We start from the raw sequence: 15,023 nt of genomic DNA, 5'->3' as shown, positions 1-15,023 counted from the left end.
TGTATGACCGTGGGGCCATCGCAAAGTCGTCTGCCACGTTGCGGATTGTCAACATCATCATTTGAGGTGATTATTGTCGCAAAATTCCTCAAGACGTCTTTATTGGAAACAAGTGCACGAAATACGTTGTAGTGGATAAGATGTAGTAGATGGTCAGAAGGGAGAGGAAATTGGATTTGGGGAGATTTGTCAGACTGTGCTGAAATGGCAGCTACGCCTGACCTTTGGTGAGAATGTCCAGACACAGGCGCAAATCCAATTACGCTTCCAATATTCTGACGAAATGGAGTTTGATTTGCCAATTCGTTCATCGAGGTTGATATATTGTCGTTGGGTTGGGAGACTTTGTTGTTCGCAACTCGCCAACGATCCACTCGGTACGGGCGTTGTCCAGATTTTGGATTTTGGGCTTTTATCTCGCTGATTCGTTTTCCTAATGCACTCAGTTAACTAGATTAATCGAAGACAAAACACAGCAAGCTTCGCGGAGAGCGGTGTACTTACTATGAGCTCTTTGGTTTATCCGATTTTGGATTTTCTTCCGCTGCTTCCTATCTTCGGTGCTTGTCCAGTCCTGATTGGATTTTTTCGCCTCTGTAGTATGCCAAATAAAATTTGACGATAGGTCAAGGTCTCTGTAATCACAATCCTTTTGGGGGTCCATTTTTTTGAGCTCTCTTAACAGGGACGAAAAAGGAGAGAACGGTCAGCTTCCAGGTGGCCGGAAAGTAAGGATAGATTTGTCTATATATCGACAAGGGCACATTGGCGAACCCATGTGATAAGTTAGCTAGGGAGAAAGAGGCAAAACTAGTCAGCCAGCCCCACAAGTTGAACGTTAAGTATGGAAAGGAACCGGCAACCCTCGGAAGGATGAGAGCTAATGCTTAGCGTATCACCACTTTGTTCGAAATAGACTAAAGAGGCAAAAATAGTCAGCAAGCCCCATATTGAACCGTAAAATCAAGAGGAAACCGGCGACGAGCTAAGGTTCAGTGCATAACCACGAATGGACTAAACAGGCAAAACTTGTCAGCCAGTCCCAAAGGTTTCTGGCCTGGGTGTCAACGGCATAGAATGCGAGGACAGACGAGATATATAAATATGCTGCTTTCCCCTTTCACTTTTCGTCTTTCTATAAACACGAGAACAATTGTTTTCACCGCTTCCTCTGCTATTCATTTCCACGTCAATCCTGGCAGTCTTCACACCCACTGCTTTCAGATGTCTCGATACGCTAAAGCTCACGTTAGCCCGGAGGGACCAGGCGACTCTCGACCAACAGCATTGCAGGTGGTCAAAGATGAAGGAATGGAAGGAAAGCTTGAGGGCAGAGTGATCGTCATCACCGGAACCTCGTCCGGCCTTGGTATTGAAACGGCGCGTGCTCTCTCCATTACTGGAGCGAGACTTTTCTTGACAGCTAGAGATATCAGAAAAGCCAAGGATGCCTTGACCGACATCTCTGAACCGGGCCGTACGGAGTTCATCGAAATGGATCTAGAATCCTTCGAAAGCGTACGTGCCGCTGCGAAGGCGATCCTCGGAAAAACCGACAAGATCAATATTCTGATCAACAACGCTGGAATCATGGCAGTGCCAGGTCTTGAATTCACCAAAAATGGCCACGAGTTGCAGTTTGGCACCAACCACCTCTCTCATTTCCTCCTCTTCCAGCTGTTGAAGCCAGCGCTACTGGCCGCCACTACCCCTAATTTCCATTCTCGAGTTGTCAATGTGTCCTCTTCCGCCCACCGTCTCAACGGTATCAATGCAACAGACAACTACAATTTCGAAAAAGGGGGTACAACCCCTGGGTATCCTACGCGCAATCTAAAACCGCCAACATATACATGGCCAATGAGATTGAGCGCCGCTATGGATCTCAAGGGCTTCATGCAACGAGTGTTCACCCTGGTGGAATTGCAACTGGTCTCTCGAAGCACATCCCGGAAGCAGATCTTGCGGCAATGTTAGAAGATAAGGCTCTAGTCAAGAGCTTGAAGAGCCCGGAGCAGGGTGCTGCGACCACGGTGTGGGCTGCTATTGGCAAGGAATGGGAGAATAAAGAGGGCAGGTATCTCTCTAACTGTGCTGAGGCAAAGCGTGGAGACGATCTTAGCGATATGACAAGTGCGGACTATGTCAGTCACACCTACGACAGGGAGAGCGAAGGCAGACTTTGGGAGGACTCGGTGAAAATTGTGGGAGTAACCGATGATCAGTAGCGGGTATAATTATACCGCCAATGAATTACCGTCCGTGTCAAATATGGTAACTAGTTAACTGCCATATCATCAAAGTTTTTACATTATTTGAAACCACGTGGAAATGAATGAAGGCACGACAAGGGCCCTAGTAGGTACCTAACATTAGGTCTTCGGTAAGGTTGGGTTATAGAAGTCGGACTTAAAACCCATGTCAGTTCGGTTTTGGAGAAGTTTAGACAACATTTCTGGGTTGGGGAAAGGGTGGGAGTGAACTATACTTAGCGCTATAACTAGCACATCCCTACAAAACAATACTTCAACAGCGGTTGTCTTCATAGAATAATCGGTGAAGCCACTAAGTATGAAGTTATTAGCCGGATGAAAGCACAAGTCATGACTACTCAGACAAGGCCAGAAAAGACCAGTTTCTATAATGATTTCCAATTACGTGATGCTGCTCGTTTCCTCGCGTTCTATATAACATTAATGCCACTAGTTCCCAGGACCTGTCAAGAACCTACAAAGATATTACTAGATACGTACATCTTAGCCCTTGAATCCTTTTGTTTAAGACTAGGTTATAACATGGAACATGCTTCTCTCACAGAGATCAATTACGGTAACTTGATTAGTGTTGGTTGTAATACACGATGTACGCGGTGTTAGACATGATTCCAGCAAGTGTCCATAAATGAGACGATTTGAGTCTACTCCCCAGCACAAGCATTTTGTAAGCTCTTTTTAGTGCGAAGGAACTTTTAGCGAGCGTCAGCCTGCCGCATTGGCCGTTCTGCCGACAGTATGTTGGCAAGTAGCCCTACAGAAAGCATCGTAGAGAATCGATAACACTGAGATATTATTGATCATTTAATTTAGTGCCTAGGGCTTACAGAACTCAATAGGTCCAGAGTCTCGAAAATTTTATATCGCAGCGGGAGCGTGACTGAGTGAAGCGGGATATTTTCAATAGTACAAGGAATGTCTGGTAGACGTGTGTTTGAAAATGTGCCGTTTCTTGTCCGTTTAGTCTGTACTATTGCCCGGTGAGCGAGCAGAATAGACCCTAAGAACGGCCTTTTGGCTCGACCCAAAAAACCTTCCTATAACTCTGAAATCCATGATCGGTAATATCAACACAATATAAGCAAGAATGCGGTAAAGAACACCTATTGCGAAGATTAAACTAATAAAATCAGTCAGCTGTATGGACCAAGAACGAGGGTGGATTTGACATACCAGATGTCGAGGGCAGTTCTTCCTGTTACATAGCCAACAAATCTTGCAGCAGCATCAATGTCGTACAAATACGAGAAGGGGACAATATGTTCACTGAAAAAGGCCTCGGCGTACCAAGTCTACTCGCTCGATGTCAGCAATCACCCGGAAAACTATAGGAAGAACGATTGCGCAAAAAACTTACACCAGGGCACATATACCACAGCCATTCCATACCCCATGTTTTGACAAGGGTTAGACGTGGGCCAAAGCCGTCCAGAACCCCGCATATCAGAGTTGCAAGCATAGCCAATAATAGCGCATCCTGGCGCTTGACAAGCGACGCCACAAGCGACGCAAGCCCATAGATACCTAGATGTACAATCAGCATGGCAACATCTCGCAGAGCTAAATGTTCTCTCACAGAAGAAGTATACCACATTAAGTGAGAACAAAATGTGAAAAGGGATCACGGTGGTTGCGAGGATCATGTAGAATGTTGTGAATTGCAATGACGACACGAGAATCCGTGGCCAGGTGGCTAAGTCTTTTCCAAGCAAATAGGCGCTTGCTGAATGACCTGTGTAGACATCCTGGTAGAAGATAAGCTCTGATATAATCCGGTTAGTAAAAGGGTCGTAACTATGTATGAATATTTCACGAACTCTCATCAGCAATGATCCTTATTCCAGCTGGTGCGGCTGAAAGGCCTATAGCAAAAAGTTTTTAGTCTCAAGTTTGAATCTAAAGCCTCTTGATGTAAAATATCTACTTACTGATTGCCAGGCTACACAGTATACCGGCAGTTGGAAGGGTGGTATAGTTGACTGCGCTTGATAAGGGACCGAAAGGCTGTCGGAAATAGCCCTGAAATATGTGGCCTTTGAATTCGTATATTGATAAGCCAATTAAAATCCCTGCAGCTGCCGAGGTGCTAATTTCAAGCATTAGGCTAAAAATCTGTCGATGTTGCTGCTTGATGCCACATAGCAGATATAAAAGTACCTGACGGTACCAGGTCGTCGTGTGTTGAACGAATGATGTCCTCAACTCCGCCACCTGCATAGTGCTTCCACTTATTCTGTCTCCCGAGGGCATTGGTAAACAATCAGTCGGACTTCCTTGATAATGATGCGAAGCTGAGAATGGTAAATTAGTGACGCAGTCTATGATAACATCAGCAGGATTACATCCTGGGGGAAAGACACTGCCAAGTGTTTCAAAGTGTTTATGCGCAGTAGATGTCTCCCCAAGGTAAATTTGTTTGCCAAGATTCAAAACAATAATGTCATCTAGCAGCTGGTAGATGTCTCTCCGAGGCTGATGAATAGCGCATATGACGGTGATACCCAAGGTTGATAGCGATTTCAGCAGGTTCATTATCGATAGGGCGGTTGTTGCATCCAGACCCGAAGTTGGCTCGTCCAGAATAACTGCCATCGGCATAGCAACAATTCCAAGGGCAATGGAAACTCGCTTGCGCTCACCCCCGGAAATACCTCTTTTCTCAATGCTTCCCACACGCTGATCCATCACGTGTGTTAGTCCAAGATAATCGAGGATTTGGTCAACATGCAATCCTATCTTGGCGTCATCCCATAGCCCACCGAGCCGAATACGCGCGGCATGGAGAACATTTTCCTTGACAGTGAGATCTTCCAAAGCAATGTCATCTTGCGGTACGAGACCAATAACGCTATGAAATCTATAAGGCCCGTGAGAAATGAACGTTTCCGCGCGTAGCACTGAACTGACTTCGTCGGATCACCTGAAACCTCATTGATAGATATGGACCCGTAGGTGGGCTTTGATCTTCCCGCCAGAATGTTGATCAATGTAGCTTTTTTTAGCTTTAGCACAAAGCGCAGCTGTATCGGGTATAGTGAACTTACACTTTCCTGCTCCAGAAGGCCCCAAGATTCCAAAAAGACGGCCTTTCATAATTCTTCCTGAAATACCTTGCAAGATTGGATGCAACTTATCACCCAAGTTGCATTGTATCTCGCGAAGAGAGAACTCCAAGCCCAGTTCGTGAATGTTTCTGTCTTTGATCAACGTCTCAAAAATAGTGGGTGAATGAACACCGGTGGGATTCTCTGCAACTGCTCTTTCCCCAGATTTCGACACGTCGGTTGTGCTGGGCGCAAGCTGTACCATTTCGGTGTCAGGCCTCCTGCTCCTTTTTCTTCTAGTGTATCTTTCGAGTGTCACCCATGCTTGGATGGTTTCCCATCGCTTTGAAAATTTATATGACAGAAGCCACAGCAGATATATCACTGCTAAAGAGACAATTCCGACCAGCGATAGTTCTCGCTCGCTCCCCTCTAGACAGATTGATAGAGCTTTGCATTTGATCGGTTGGTATGTGCCTTGAGGACAATAGTAGCCTTGTTCACACCGAATTTGTTCTCGTCCACCAGGTGGGCAATAGTGTCCCGGGAGGCAAACGATAGGTTCGTAGCGTCCTTGGGGCGTGGAACATACGTTGTCAACGGGCTTTGACCGAATGGCGTGACATGCCTCCGTTGGTGGGCAAAAGACAGGTGGATACTCCGTTGTCGTATTGAGGCCTATACACCATGGATCAGATTTAGCCACTTTGAGGGAGATACAAATTGTACGATTTTGGTGCTATCGAATGGTGAAAAGGGAAAATAACAATTAGCTCACATACAGAGAAATCCCAGAGCACATGAACTAGCATTGCTAAGGGGAATAGGCGTTTGTCCCGAAAGGCAGGTTCCGTTGCCCATGATGCAAAATCGGCAATGTAGCTATTTTGGGGCGTGACTGGAAGATGAAGTTTGGCCCCGACACTTATTCTTCTGTCGTATTTGTATGGACTTCTTGGGTCGGTACATCCGTTTTTCTCGAATCTATAACCGTCATGTAAGCGCGAATCTGTAGATGATAACAGTTGGACTCACTTTCACATATAGATGGCGTGGAACCTACGTTGGTGAGATACTGTCCCACTAGAGCCTTTACCGGAGGGATAACTGGGATAAGTGGAATGCGAAATTATGGGAGGCAAGGGATAAGAAATGTATTTAATAATAGGTACCAACCTCTGTTTCTCTATTTACTCACGTCCTGTAGCTCCCTCCTCGGAAAATAGAAGGGGGAATTACGTGAAAAGGGAGGTAAAGTTCAATAAAGGTATGCACGAGCGGGGGGAGTGGGCGGGAGGTGCCTAGCGCTAGTGTACTAGGGGGCATTAGGTGGGGAGTTTGGGTTTATCATAGTTATTCCCGTACCAACGTGCAACTGAAAGGTAAAAAGATTAAATGACTTGCTAAAATCAGATGTTCTGGTTCCTACAGTCGCAGCTTATACCCGAAGAAATTCCGCAAAGACAAGAATAAAAGAAATTCCAGGGCCAAATAACCAACACTGCGGTAAATCCCATCCCTGCAATTCGCTGCCTTGCAGTATTTAACTTCAGGGGAGAACGCAGGTAGTTTGCTAAAAAAATTTTTTTTTTTTTTTTTTTTTTTTAGCAAAACAGCGAATCCCTAGGTACGTATCTTCTATGCTCTCGCTATACTAAAAGGTACTAAGCTGCCCAGGCAATCGCAACAAAATGTAGCAACGTAATGCAATCCCTTAATACCAAAAAGAAAAGAGAAGAAAAGACTCGTCCACTTTTTCCGAACGGTCAGCAAGGGAGTATCTCATTGTTGTTGTTCAGAAGGTCCCTTACCTTTGATAGCTGTGGATACCGCCAGTCGCCAGGTAAATAAAACCTCCGATACATTCAAGATTCATTCCATGCTTACAATCAAAGCAGCAGATTTTCTATACATTCTTCTTTTAGCTGTGCGCCGTGTGTCCATTACTCGCACTCCTCCGGTTGATGAACGTAATACAGAAATCAGGACTCTCAACAATGCGCAGCCTGTACAGCGCTGGTTGCCAAGACTTCCTTGGTCTCAGCCCACAGGATGCTCCCTCTAGCCCCTTATACCTGGACTGTGTGGTCTTGACGAGGGGTAGTAGCTACTCTGCACTCACAACTTCTTGCCTCGTGGCTTTTGCTGGCCTCCTATATCGATGTATTCTCACCCCTGCCTTCTTCAGAAACCGGTACAGAAAGTCGTACTCGGATTTACAGCCTCGACAACGGAGAAATTTTCAGATGGACCACATTGATTTCATTCTCAAGACCATTTCCCTGACGTTCAGTGTGGGCCCTGTCTACCTGGTGCTTATGCAAGGTAGACGTTGGTCTGATCCATGCTTCGGTAATTCCAAATTTAAGCTTGGAGACTCAGCATTCTTTGCAACGGCTGTTCTTTCCGCGTTGTTCTTATTTCAGCTTCTTTGCGAAGAAAGGTTGAAGTTTGTGGACACCTTACATCACTATGGTGGTCTGCTGATTATTCAAGGATATGCAGCCTGGAACGTGAGCCTACCTGTCGGCAAGCCGCTGCTTTTTGCTGAAGTGACAACGATGGCTGATATTTGTTTATTGTGGCGTAAGTCTTACTGAGGGCCAGACACGTTATGGGGACAGCACTTACACTGTGGCAGTTGTGTTATCCGACGCCTACGGGTTCATCAAGACCGCGAGCCTCATTCTTCGACGGTGCTTCCAACCTGCGACTACGGCGCTTGTGCGATTGTACATGTTCACCTTCTGTGCCACCATGGCGATGACAATTCTGGAGGCGGCTGTTGTCTTTTACACTGCCTATCTAAGATGGGATAGACTTTCCACTCTATCTAAAGTGACAATTTACGTCCTTCAAGGATTGTTCACTTGGTCCAAGTATAACAATAACCTTCCATTTTATGCCATGTACAAGCAGTCAAGAACGAAATCCTGTCTTGCTCATTGTTAGCGACAGCCGATTGTTTGATACGGACAACATAAACTGGTTTGCTTTATCATTGGACAATACCAGAAAATGTTTGAGAACTAACGGCTGTCTCCCTACGAATTACTTCTATTGGTAGGACTTAGGTGACATCGCTTGTAACGCACATTTTCTTTGCAAAGTTTCCTCCGCCATTGATGTATTTCCTTTCTTAAGACTTTATATGCGTCCACTACCACTTTCCTACTTACGGCCTCTTCCATGTCGCATCTTGGCCTTTCTTTCCATTTTAGTACCCATTGCTTTCTGTTGTACACCCTCTTGTTAGAAGCTAGCAGATCCGCTGTTGCTCCGTGGCTAAGGGGATTCCAACTCAGTGATAGATCTTTGTAGATTGGCCACAGCTCATATTAGCCTACTGGCGAGTCAATTAGGCGAGAATTAGAGTGTATTGGCAGGTAAGCCTTATTCGACCTTTGTCTCATACGTCGACCAAAGGACGCCAACTGTCGTCACCAATCGATTGTTCGACGATCTGTACCATACATAGTATAGAGTCAACTACAGAATAATCTGCGTTACGCTGCCTTTAGATTGTGTAAAACAGCCGTGGAAATATCTAGATGCTAGAGATGTAGCAGGTGTTCTTGCCAGCAGTCTCGGCAGTCTGGGCAAGACGCAGGTTAATTCGCAGAAGGGTAGACATGGGACTAGCGAAATGGGATATTATTCACTCCTTTCGCTCCATCTTATGACTCTAGTGACCGGTCGAGGAAATCGCTCTTATATATAAAGTCTCCCTGTTTGATCACAATAGGTCGAGGGCTAGAGTAGATCTAGACCTCCACCCGACAACAAATTTTCGACAATGATGACGGGAAAATTACTAGATCACAAAATGGAACGCGGTCCCATATTCGGTTTGTTACTCTGGTGAAACCACCTACCGAATCGAGGGTGATAAGCTTATTGAAATGACGTTTCTTGAAGAAGGCAGATGAGAGATCCTGTATGTATTGTGGATATGAAGAAAAGCACAAACATCAGCTGCGATTATCCCCTCAAATATAGTGCTGGCTTTCCTCTAACTTTCACTGAGAATAACGTAATCAACTACCGAGCCGGCCACTCCAAACACCATACTAAATGGTAACTTACAACTTGACATCTCAGCAATCACGGATTTATTTTACTTTATTAGTTGTCGATACCTATTGATAAGACTTTCCCAGCCCTATATATTAGGTTCAAGAAAGTTAATAGGTTGCATCATGATGATATCTTAATCATCAAGTCTAGGATATTCTCTAATGAACCTATATAGGTTGGATATCGCACGAAGAGCACGAGGCTATAATGAGAAGCTCCAATAGACTACCGTTGTTGAGATATTAGGTTGTAAATCGTCGCATTTAGTTCGCTGTTTGGGGTGGCCGGCTCGGTAGTGGATTACGTTACAGATCCACTGGGCTGCCTCAAGTAATGATCGCCTGTGAGGCTACATTTAGGTGGAAGCATGCCGATATGACTAGATGCAGGCTGCAAGGGATGCAGAAGTGACTAGTTAGTTAACTTTAACCAGCGTTTTGCGCCTTCGCTTCTTAAATTTAGAATTTAAGGTAATAGAGGAATGCAAGGGGTTGTGGGGTATTATAATAACGCGAAATCTCTTGCCATGTCCAATTTTTGATTTTGTGTTGCGAGTTAGGCTCCCATTACACCGTGAAGGGGCCGTGAGATGGATTTGAGAAAACTCATAAACGAACTTTCATTGTGAGCTTGTTTAAACCTACGGGTTGCGTGAGCCGCACTGGAGACCAAGCCTGTGCTCTTAAGATGGCTACTCCGATCAGTATGACCATCCAAGAACTCGACGGTCTCTGGGTGATGGTAAGGGGCCTTGAACCTCAGATGAGAAATGCAATCAGTTATATGAGGGTTGTGACTGGGTAGGCTGTCCGTAGTCAAATGCTAACCGACCTATGCATAGGACAAGAACTTAACGAGCGAGTTAGACCCGATGATGAAAATGGTGAGTAAACTTTGGAATGACAAAACCATTCAAATCTCCTTTTAGCCACTGATCATCCTTGTTAAGCCCCAGCCAGCATACTCCCATAATGATGGGCGTGAACCTTGCTTCTTCCGCGTAACTTGAAGTGTTTCATAGATGAGTATGCTAATTGCTTGAGACCCAAATATAGCAAGGAATCCCTTGGCCGCTTCGAAAAGCAATTTGCTTGACAAATATCCGCCTTCGTATTTCCACATACACGGCGAAAGACATAGACATCAACATTGACGCCCACCCAGAACCGGTGAAGGTGATCGATGTCCTCCAAACTACGACTGGAAACCTCGCTGGAACAAACGAAGTGCGAACCATGAACTGGGCCCTTCAAAAACACAAAGATTATATATTCGGCACCGTCAAAAGTTGGAGCCGTTTTATTGATGGAGCGAGGGATATGAAAGGCAACATGCGCCCGGACGTCGAGGTTCAGACGGAAGTGACTGATAACTCAATAACGAAATTCCTGCGAGGAGAGATCCTACCTGATGGCATCACCAGGTGTGAAGGTTTTCTGGTAGAGCCTGGGGGAGGCGATGGATTCAGCAGAGGGTGCTGGGTCCAAACCTTTGCACGAGGCGTGGACACTGGTTGGACAGCTGAGCAAGTGAGTTTTCGTTACTTCACTTTGGCACGTATTCTGATAGACAGGGGTTGACTTTGAGGAACTTATAGATTTGGGGATTCGAAAATATTAACGGCAAACGCTACTATACTCGTCGGGTCGTTATTGCCAATGTGGAAGGGGGTTCAGATTAGGCAGACTCGTCTACTCCTTTATGGGACAAAACCCGATAGATACGGCCTAACAACACCTGGGGTTCGACAAACAAGATAAGACTTAGTGAAAGGGGATCGTCGCAGAGATTTTGGGTTTCTGTTCTTCGCCTGGCATGGCCTCGTTTTTTAAGCTCAAGTGCAGTCTGGGTTGAATACAAGATAGAACTTTCCAATATGCTACCCGCCAGTAGCCAAAGCAGCCATGGTACCGAGAAGGTAGAGCCTGATAAGCTTCATACTGAAACCGATGGATGGTGAATGTCACCCGAGTTCGAAGGAATGGGAGAATTGGAGATGAATGATATGGGTAGAAGGCTCTACTTGAGGAGAATGGGCGACCTACTTTTATATATACCGTATATCCTATCCCGTCGTTCATTGAAATATATTCATAGGATTGTCGATTTTTCGGCGACTTTTTTTCCCCCTAGGACACAAGTCGACGACGGCTCAATTGGCAAGTTTAACCACCTAAATACCAAATTAGGGATGAGTGCTGTAGCAGTAGACAGATTGGACACCGAGTAGTTGAAGTGGAAGGTACCGTTTCAATGTGCCGTTCTACGTCCAAAGATTCCTAACATAGGACAAAGAGTTAGTATAGTATACACATACATAATATAATACCCCTGGAAATAGATTAGATTAGATTAAAGATTCAGTCTACATATAGTCCACAAACACACAAAAACCCTACGAAAAAGGTCTCCACCTAAGGCTCTGCTGCCTTGCGCTAGCCAGGCAGCAGCCTCATTGGTGCCTGGTTTCCTAGGCCATCTTGAGTGACGGTCACCACAACGCTGGTTTAAAAGGCGACCACTATTCCGTTGACTCTGTATTCTTCTCTTCTTCATCACTTTCATCACTTTCACGGTCCCCGTGTTCTCTCCCCCTCTCCTCCTCTTTCTTTTCAGCCCCCACCTCGTATTCGCCCCTCGGCCCCTTTTGATCACAATTTGTTTACTTTCTGGGACTCAATTGTCGCTCGTCAACTTGTTGCACAATGCCTGCGAGATCGTTCAAAAAGCTAGTTATCGCCGTGAGTGGGACATTTCCAAAGCTCAAACAATGTAAGACCCCTTTCACCACACAGTGCATCACGTTTGATTACTCTAGTTGCTGAAACCGTGCTGACTCCTGACACTGGCTTAGCGGACTTGAAGTCGATGATTGAGGACAATGGTGCTACATTCAGCACCTCCGTTACTGATGACCTTACCCACCTCGTCACCACAGACAGGGATGTGGACAAGGAATCATCAAAGTGTGAGTACGCCAAGTACGATCACACAGTGATAGTGATCTTTTGTCTGATAAACCAATTAGACAAACAAGCAAGCGCCGTCACAGGCTGCCAAATTGTCTCACTTGACTGGCTCATTGAATCGACCGAGAAAAAGAAACCACTGCCAGAAGGACGATATGTCCTCGGCAAGGGTGCAAACCGCCCTGCGTCCCAGGCCGAGCCTACGCCTGAGCCAGACACCAAAAAGAATGGAAACGGCACTGACAAGAAGCCTGAATCAAAAAAGCGCAGTGCAGTGAAGGATGAACCGGCAGAGGAACCTAACAAGAAGCTAAAGGACATCCAGAAGGCTAGTTCAAAGTTTCTGAATGTCCCAGTCGACGAAGGCTTCAATGAGCATTGGGGCGGCTTTACAAGTGGGTTGAGATGGCAACATATCGTGGAAATAAGTGACTGACCCCTCACCTCAGACGCCACGGTCTACATCGATGACGCAGGTTTGATCTGGGATGCCACCTTGAATCAAACTGTGTCGGCCAGCAATGCCAACAAATTCTATCGCGTCCAACTACTGGTCGGCAAGAACCAACAATACATTACTTGGACCCGATGGGGCCGGGTTGGAGAGCACGGACAGTCAGCCAGGCTTGGAAGTGGCAGCTTGGAAGAAGCAATCAGACACTTTGAAGCCAAGTTCAAGAATAAGTCGGGCCTGAAGTGGGAAGATCGCCTGGCTACTCCGAAGAATGGGAAATACACGTTCCTTGAGCGCAACTACGAAGAAGATGACGAAGACAAAGAAGACGAAAAGGAGGTCAAGAAGGAGAACGGGGCCAAGCAGGAGAATGGAGTCAAAGTTGAGAGTGGTCTCTCAAAACCGGTCCAGTCCTTGATGAAATTCATTTTCAACAACAACCACGTCCTCGAGGCTCTGGCAGCAATGTCTTACGATGCAAAGAAAATGCCTCTCGGAAAGCTCAGCAAGAGGACCCTGACAAATGGCTTCTTAGCTCTGAAGGAACTATCCGAGCTTATCGCAGCACCGGCCTCCGCGAATGCGAAGTACGGGCTCCCATATATCAATGCTATTGAGAGCCTAAGCGACCGCTATTACACCTTGATTCCCCATGTCTTTGGCCGCAATCGACCTCCTACTCTAGGAAGCAATGAGCAAATCAAGAAGGAAGTAGAGCTTCTTGAGGCACTGACCGATATGGATGTCACCAACGAGATTATGAAAGACAACCAGGGTGCCGATGAGATCCATGAGCTGGATCGCCAGTTCAAGAGTCTGGGAATGGAGGAGATGGTTGAACGTGAGTACCAAACTACATCAACCAATGTGAGCAAAACTAATAGCAACCAGTGAGCCCCGAATCAACCGAGTTCAAAGAGCTTGAAGACTACCTCCAAAACTCCCGTGGCTCAACCCACCACCTAGAATACAAAGTTATCAACATCTTCCGCATCGAACGCCAAGGCGAAAATGATCGCTTCAACACATCTCCCTATGCCAGTATCGCCAACAGCGACCGCCGCCTCCTCTGGCACGGGTCCCGCAGTACAAACTTCGGTGGAATCCTCAGCCAAGGTCTCCGAATTGCACCGCCAGAAGCCCCAGTCAACGGCTACATGTTCGGCAAGGGAGTGTATCTGGCCGACACATCCAGCAAATCCGCCAACTACTGCTGCCACTACAACAGTGGCGGCATGGCTCTTCTCCTACTCTGTGATGCCGAAGTCGGCGCCCCAATGCTGGAACTTGAGACCAGCGATTACAATGCCGGCGATGTATGTAAGCAGACCGGGAAACTCGCAACTCTCGGAAAGGGTCGCAATATCCCTGGTGGGTGGAAGGATGCCGTTTGTTTGAATCCTGCTTTGGAGGGTGTTACGATGCCTGATGTCGGGATCAAGCAGCAGCAGGCGCAGAGTGCGGGGCTTTACTACAATGAGTACATTGTTTATGATGTTGCTCAGATTCGGCAGCGGTATTTGTTCCAGGTTCATATCAAGTGAGGTCTTTGAGGTTCGGGGTCGTCTTGTTTGATGTGCATGATGTCGGAGTATCGGATGGTCATTGTAATGGGTTATTTTAGCGGGTTTAGCTTGGTATGTATAGATTAGCGTGTGCTATTATGCAAAATTTATACACTATTATTACGTTTAATTCCAAAGACGCATAGGCAAGACGTGAAGAAAAACATAGAGCAAAAGGTAAAGATTCATCTGGTATAACCCGAAAATAACGAAGACTGGACAAGCTGAACTATGTAATTGGCCTCCATCATCAGATCCTCATTGTTGTTGAAAATTGGGTTCTAGTAGGACAGCGAGGCATTTTTCAGGTATCACGAAACGAGCAGAACTATTGAGATCCTTCTCAAGTTCTTCTTCACATTTACTAAATGCGAGGCACTTGAATTGTTGCACAAGCTGATTTTGTAAAGCCTGATGGTTAGCTTGTATCTCGGCCGTATAATTGGAGCCCATGTTGTCTGCAGAGAACTGCAGCGGATCTGTTTTCATTTGGAAAATTGGGTCCAATTTTGGGGGAGACTGGTGACAGGTTAAGGTCTCCATTTGCTGCTGAAACAATTATTGGGTGAATACTCTTATACTACCCGAGTCTAATAGGCCTTCGAATATCCTTTGATTTTGGCGTTATCTTCCGACAGTTA

At 46.0% G+C, this 15,023-nt stretch overlaps 6 protein-coding genes across 6 annotated transcripts; 3 read left to right on the top strand and 3 right to left on the bottom strand.

Annotated features, from left to right (window-relative positions):
• Positions 1-1,224: 1,224 nt before the first annotated feature.
• N7446_004926 (uncharacterized protein) lies at positions 1,225-2,228 on the top strand (the record flags this gene model as incomplete). The annotated part of the gene is made up of 2 exons (XM_058513674.1): positions 1,225-1,804; positions 1,891-2,228. 2 exons carry the CDS (start codon positions 1,225-1,227, stop codon positions 2,226-2,228), a joined length of 918 nt encoding a protein of 305 aa, XP_058375003.1.
• A 1,005-nt stretch (positions 2,229-3,233) lies between these two features.
• N7446_004925 (uncharacterized protein) lies at positions 3,234-4,373 on the bottom strand (the record flags this gene model as incomplete). The annotated part of the gene is made up of 6 exons (XM_058513673.1): positions 3,234-3,393; positions 3,447-3,565; positions 3,631-3,797; positions 3,850-4,035; positions 4,091-4,135; positions 4,202-4,373. 6 exons carry the CDS (start codon positions 4,371-4,373, stop codon positions 3,234-3,236), a joined length of 849 nt encoding a protein of 282 aa, XP_058375002.1.
• Positions 4,374-4,501: 128 nt separating this feature from the next.
• N7446_004924 (uncharacterized protein) lies at positions 4,502-5,582 on the bottom strand (the record flags this gene model as incomplete). Its single annotated transcript, XM_058513672.1, has 4 exons — positions 4,502-4,564; positions 4,632-5,121; positions 5,181-5,265; positions 5,318-5,582. The coding sequence occupies 4 exons, from the start codon at positions 5,580-5,582 to the stop codon at positions 4,502-4,504; spliced, it is 903 nt and encodes a 300-aa protein (XP_058375001.1).
• Positions 5,583-5,749: 167 nt separating this feature from the next.
• N7446_004923 (uncharacterized protein) lies at positions 5,750-6,129 on the bottom strand (the record flags this gene model as incomplete). The annotated part of the gene is made up of 2 exons (XM_058513671.1): positions 5,750-5,995; positions 6,100-6,129. 2 exons carry the CDS (start codon positions 6,127-6,129, stop codon positions 5,750-5,752), a joined length of 276 nt encoding a protein of 91 aa, XP_058375000.1.
• Positions 6,130-10,081: 3,952 nt separating this feature from the next.
• N7446_004922 (uncharacterized protein) lies at positions 10,082-11,075 on the top strand (the record flags this gene model as incomplete). The annotated part of the gene is made up of 4 exons (XM_058513670.1): positions 10,082-10,135; positions 10,236-10,277; positions 10,450-10,923; positions 10,992-11,075. The coding sequence occupies 4 exons, from the start codon at positions 10,082-10,084 to the stop codon at positions 11,073-11,075; spliced, it is 654 nt and encodes a 217-aa protein (XP_058374999.1).
• A 1,024-nt stretch (positions 11,076-12,099) lies between these two features.
• On the top strand, positions 12,100-14,361 carry N7446_004921 (uncharacterized protein; the record flags this gene model as incomplete). Its single annotated transcript, XM_058513669.1, has 5 exons — positions 12,100-12,166; positions 12,249-12,362; positions 12,423-12,758; positions 12,813-13,658; positions 13,709-14,361. 5 exons carry the CDS (start codon positions 12,100-12,102, stop codon positions 14,359-14,361), a joined length of 2,016 nt encoding a protein of 671 aa, XP_058374998.1.
• Between the last annotated feature and the right edge of the window lie 662 nt (positions 14,362-15,023).

Source organism: Penicillium canescens, assembly GCF_028828765.1.
Source record: "Penicillium canescens strain IBT 15451 chromosome Unknown utg000003l_segment0_segment0, whole genome shotgun sequence".
Lineage (NCBI taxonomy): Eukaryota > Fungi > Ascomycota > Eurotiomycetes > Eurotiales > Aspergillaceae > Penicillium > Penicillium canescens.
Note: the sequence above shows the minus strand (reverse complement) of the source record. Positions and strands in the feature narration are given on the sequence as shown.